Raw genomic sequence first — 5340 nt, forward strand, 5'->3', positions numbered from 1 at the left:
TCTTGTGCAGCAGATTTGCCTAATGCAATATGTCATTTGATTTCTTGGCTGCTGCTTCCATGAGTATTGATGGTTGATACAAGAAAAATGAAGTCTTTGTCAACTTCAATCTTTTCTCTACTGATAAGAACGTTGTTTATTGGTACAGTGGTGAGGATTTTCGTTTTCTTTACATTGTTATGCAATCCATACCGAAGGCTTTCGTCTTTGATCTTTATTTATCAGTAAGCATTTCAAGTCCTCTTCACTTTCAGCAAGTAAGGCTGTGTCATCTGCATATCACAGGTTGATAATGAATCTTCCTCGAATCCTGATGCCGCATTTATCTTCATATAACCCACCTTCTCAGATTATTTGCTCAGCATACAAGTTGAATAAGTATAGTGAAAGAATACAACACTGTTGCACACCTTTCCTAATTTTAAACCACTCAGTGTCCCCATGTTCTGCTCAAATAACTGCCTCTTGGTCTATGTACAGGTTCCTAATGAGCACAATTAAGTGTTCCAGAATACTCATACTTCACAATGTTGTCCATAGCTTGTCATGATTCATACAACTGAAAGCCTTTGCATAGTCAATAAAGCACAGGGAAACATCTTTCTGGTATTCTCTGCTTTCAGCCAAGATCCATCTGATGTCAGCAATGATATCCCTTGCTTCACATCCTCTTCTGAATCCGGCTTGAACCTCTGGAATTTTTCTGTCAATGCATGCTTACAGCCATTTCTGTATTACCTTGAGCAACACTTTACTCACATGGGATATCAGAGATATTGTCTGATGATTTCCACATTCCACTGAGTCACCTTTTTTTGGAATGGGCACAAATTACAATCCGAGGTTTGCATTTTTCTTCAGTTCTTTTAGCATGAGACATGATAAACATGTTCTTCCCTTTTGGATTTCTAACTCCAAGCCTCTGCACATGTCATTATAATACTTTTGCCTTTTCAAGCAAGCTTTTGAAATTTTCTGTTCAGGCTTCATCATTTCTTCCAATCACTTTCGCTTCTCTACATTCAAGAGAAAAATTTAGAGTCTCTTCTGATATCCATCTTGGTGTTTTCTTTCTCTCCTGTCTTTTTAATGACTTTTTTTTTTTTTTTTTGCATTCTTCCCATATGATGTTCTTGATATCATCCCACAACTCCTTTGGTCTTCAGTTATTAGTGTCTAATGTATCAAACCTGTTCTTGAAATGGTCTCTGAGTTTGGATGGGATGTACTCTAAGTAATATTTTGGCCCTCCTGCATTTGTTTCAATTTTCTTGATCTTCTGCTTGACCTTGAATATGAGCAATGACAGTGTGTCCCACAGTTGACCCCTGGCATTGTTTTGGCTGATGATATTAAGCTTCTCCATCGTCTCTTCCCACATTAAGTTGTCAATTTGATTCTTGTCTGTCCCATCTCATCAGATCCATGTGTGTAGTCGCCATTTATGTTGTTGAATAAAAGTTATTTTTAATAAGTCATTAGTTTGTAAAATTCTGTCATGTGATCACCAGCTTTGTTTCTATTACCAAGGCCATATTTTCCAATTACTGGATTATATGAAAAAGAACGTGGCATCAGTACTGGAGGAAGACTCATCAACAACCTGTGATATGCAGATGATACAACTGCTGGAACCAAAGAGGACTCAAAATACTTACAGATCAAAGTCTAAAACTTTCAGTATGGATTGTACTGCAATATAAAGAAAACAAAAATCTTCACAACTGGACCAAAATATAACATCATGATAAATGGGAAAAAGGTTGAAGATGTCAATAGTTGGAAAATATAGCCTTGGTTATAGAAACAAATGCTGAAGATGACCTTTTGATTAACTGCAAAGTTAATCACTGTGCCATCAGGACTCCTTGGAGTCCTAGGTACCCATTGCCATCGAGTCAATTTTACTCATAGAGACCCTATATACAATTTCTGAGGCTGTCAATGTTTACAGGAGCAGAAAGCTTCATTATCTTCCTGAGGAGCAGCTGGTGGGTTTCAACTGCTGACCTTGCAGTTAGCAGTTGAGTGCTTATCCTACAGAGCCACTAGGGTTCCATGAAATCCTAAGTAGCAGGCTGAAAAAAAATATTTGAAGAAATTATGGTAAACATTTTTTCCCAAATTGAGGGAAATTACAAATCCACATATCCAAGAAGTTCAATAAACCCTAAGTAAAATAACTAATCCCTCTGAACATTTGAAACAGAGGTTAAAGAACCAAATAGCAAATAGAACTTGAATTTAATGACATGAAACAAAATGTGTGTGAATTACTGAATAGAAAACTGAATTGCTCTGGTAAATTTGCACAAGTTTTATATATATAAAACAATAATAATAATCTCAAACCTGGTACTTCATAAATGGAAATTTATCTGGATCCCAAATAGAATATATTTGTCCTTTACCTTATCAGGTCTTAAGCACCGAATAATAATTATTTTCTGTAGTTCATTTAGTGTTGTATCCATTGGTTGTGGAAATTTAGCATTGTGTGGCTCTTTACTGTCATAGATTTCCCGCCATTCAAATATATTTTCATTAAAGTGCTCCCTAATGAAAAAAAAAAAAAAAAAGCTTATTAATTATTCTTTACATCAGATAAAAATGAAAGGATTTCTTACAAGGATATTTAAAAAATAAAAAAGACAGCTATCAGTTATGTTGGTAAGTGCCATTGAGTCTGTTCCACCCCATAGTGACCCTGTATAGAGTTTCCGAGAAGCAAAGGGTGGGTTTGAACTGCAGACCTTGTGCTTCACATTCCAGTGCTAATCCTACAGTGCCCCCCACTAGAAGGGCTATTTAGCAATCTCTGGATTACAAGCTTACTTATAATGATTCAATGTTTAGTCATCAAATTTAAATAATTACCTGAGTCCTTTGAAGGCAGGATATTCGCTTACACGACAAATTTCCTCCCAGCTTTTATCTTGCAGCCAAGATGGATCAGGATTTTTTGCAGCACTCTTAAGACTTACTCCTCCAGTTAAAAGAAACATGAGTTCCTGGTAGTCAATCTCTTTCCTTGCTCTGCATTCCCAAAATAAAGACTATTGTAAAATGTTGATCTTAAAATTGAATGAAGTCAATTTCTGCTTCTAGTCCAGATGGAGTAAACAGGACTGAACTTAGCCTCCCGCTAAAAACAACTAGAAGGCTGTACAAAAATGAATAAAACAACTGATTTTGGAAATTGTATATCTAATGTGGAACTGTAGTCTCTAAAAGAAGGGACAAAAACCAGGTGAGTCCTGTGATTGCTTCAGTTGTCTGCCTTAAGGCACTTTCCAGACCATGGAGTAGGGAGGGGATCTAAATCAGTGCTTGGATGTATTGGTGAATTGGAGAAATTAAGATAAGAGTTAAGGAAACTGGAAGTCATTTTGAATGTGAGTGAAAGGATTGAAAGACAAGAGAACATTCCTGTTGCAGAATGCTGCCTGTGACTTACAGAGACAAAGGTGCAATTATTATTATTACTTCTTTTTCTCTTTCTACTTATTTCATCTCTGGTGACCAGAGATAAGATGTGTACCCTTCGGGAAGGTCCTACACAGCTCCCTGAGCTGGGTGTTTAATTGAAGGGGGAAGAGACAACAGAAAGAGCTGGTATCAGCAGTCTCTTCCAAATTAGGCCTGGCCAACCCTGGGATGGTTCTCACTAGGAGAAACACTGAATGGACTTGAAGGAAAGAAAAAAAGGAAAAAGATAAAGAAAAAATCTGATGATAGATCTGAGAGGCACAGGGGAACATCGTGAAACTTCTCAGGTGGTGCTACAGAATTACTCTTCTTTTCCTGCTGTTGCTCCCTGGCTGTTTTTTGAATAATTTTATTTCACTGTAATTATTATTATTATTTCTTTTTCCAGTTTTATTGTCTCTTTTATTATTACTTTTCTGGGCTTATATGATTCTCATTTTTAGTTTTGTATTTTTGGTCCTCTTGATATCTTATGGGAGTGTTTTCCCTTCTTGCCTCACTTGACAGAAGACAGCAACTACAGTCATACAGCCAAGCCACAGTTGTATCCTCTAAAACCAATTGGACAAGAACCAATACCAGCTTCTATACACCAGAGAAGTGTCTGCAATCAACACCTTCTAAAAACGTTCTGAATTGAACTATATGAAAAGTGAACAGAGAAGCCCACCTCCTGATCACACCTGTCAGGAGGTAACTAGAGAGTGATTAAGAACACACCAACAAATATTCATCAAATTAATTCAAATACAACAGCACAATACCTAAAAATCAACAGAAAATTTCTGCTCACATGCAGAACAAATCAAAGCAGCTCAAACAAACAATCAAAAGGAAGAGCTATAAATTGCTTTTAAGGGAGGAGAGGCTCTGCAATTACCCGAAAAAGATTTCAGGAGAATGATATTAAGGTTCATCTAAATGTTCCACAGAAAGTTTGAGGAAAATATGGAAGAAGTCAGAAAAACACTACAGGAACAACCAAACAAAAGAGATATAGCTTTGGAGACAATACAAAACCTGCACGTGGAGGTCCAGATGATCAATACCAAAATACCAGCAATGGACAACACATCGAAAGGGCAAAGGGGTAGTTGATGGAAGTCAGAATTAGTGACCTTGAAGATAAATCTCTCAATACTGCTAAGATAGAAGAACAGTAAAAAAAGAATGAAAAATCTAAAGAAAGCCTAAGATTCATGTGGGACAACATAAAGAGGAATAACATATGATGACTGGAGTTCCAGAACAAGAAAAGACAAAGAAAACCACAGAATAGGCAAAAAGCTGCTGGAAGAAAATTTCCCTTATATCTTGAAAATTTAGAAGATAATCAATAAGTTGAATAAATCCCAGGCAGGATAAACCCCAAAAGAAACTCACCAAGATATATCATACCCAAACTCTCCAAAAATCAAAGACAAGGAAAGAATACTGAAAGCACCTAGGGAAAAAAGAAATGTTAACTACAAAAGAAAACCAAATAGATTAAGTTCTGATCTTTCAGTAGAAATCCTGCAGGTAAGAAGACAATGGGGATACATACACAAAAATCTGAAAGAGAAAACTGTCAACTAAGAATCATATATCCAGCAAAGCTATCCATTAAATATGATGGTGAAATTATAAAATTTCAGGATAAATTGTTATCAAAGCATTTTATAAAAGCCAAGGCAACACTTCAAAACATACTAAAGGGAATTCTTTGGAATGAGAACAAACAAGAGCAGATAACAACCAGAGATTGACATATGTGGCAACACCATCTGAAATTCAGTCTAGATATGGAAGTGTTGCATAAGAGAATTCTGCAAAATCAATGATTTGTTCATTTCAAATACCTTCTTTAGA

General features: G+C 36.2%; 1 protein-coding gene across 1 annotated transcript in view; it reads right to left on the minus strand.

The window, feature by feature from the left end:
- DNAH12 (dynein, axonemal, heavy chain 12) overlaps window positions 1-5340 on the minus strand; it is a 397890-nt gene that overhangs the window by 76415 nt on the left and 316135 nt on the right. Inside the window, exons 43-44 of the mRNA XM_006862120.1 lie at window positions 2878-3036; window positions 2412-2556 (exon numbers count right to left, since the gene is read on the minus strand). Of these exons, the coding sequence (XP_006862182.1) occupies window positions 2412-2556; window positions 2878-3036 (304 nt within the window). The remainder of the gene's footprint in view (window positions 1-2411; window positions 2557-2877; window positions 3037-5340) is intronic.

The sequence above is a fragment of the Chrysochloris asiatica genome, unplaced genomic scaffold (assembly GCF_000296735.1).
Source record: "Chrysochloris asiatica unplaced genomic scaffold, ChrAsi1.0 scaffold00046, whole genome shotgun sequence".
Taxonomy (NCBI): Eukaryota; Metazoa; Chordata; class Mammalia; order Afrosoricida; family Chrysochloridae; genus Chrysochloris; species Chrysochloris asiatica.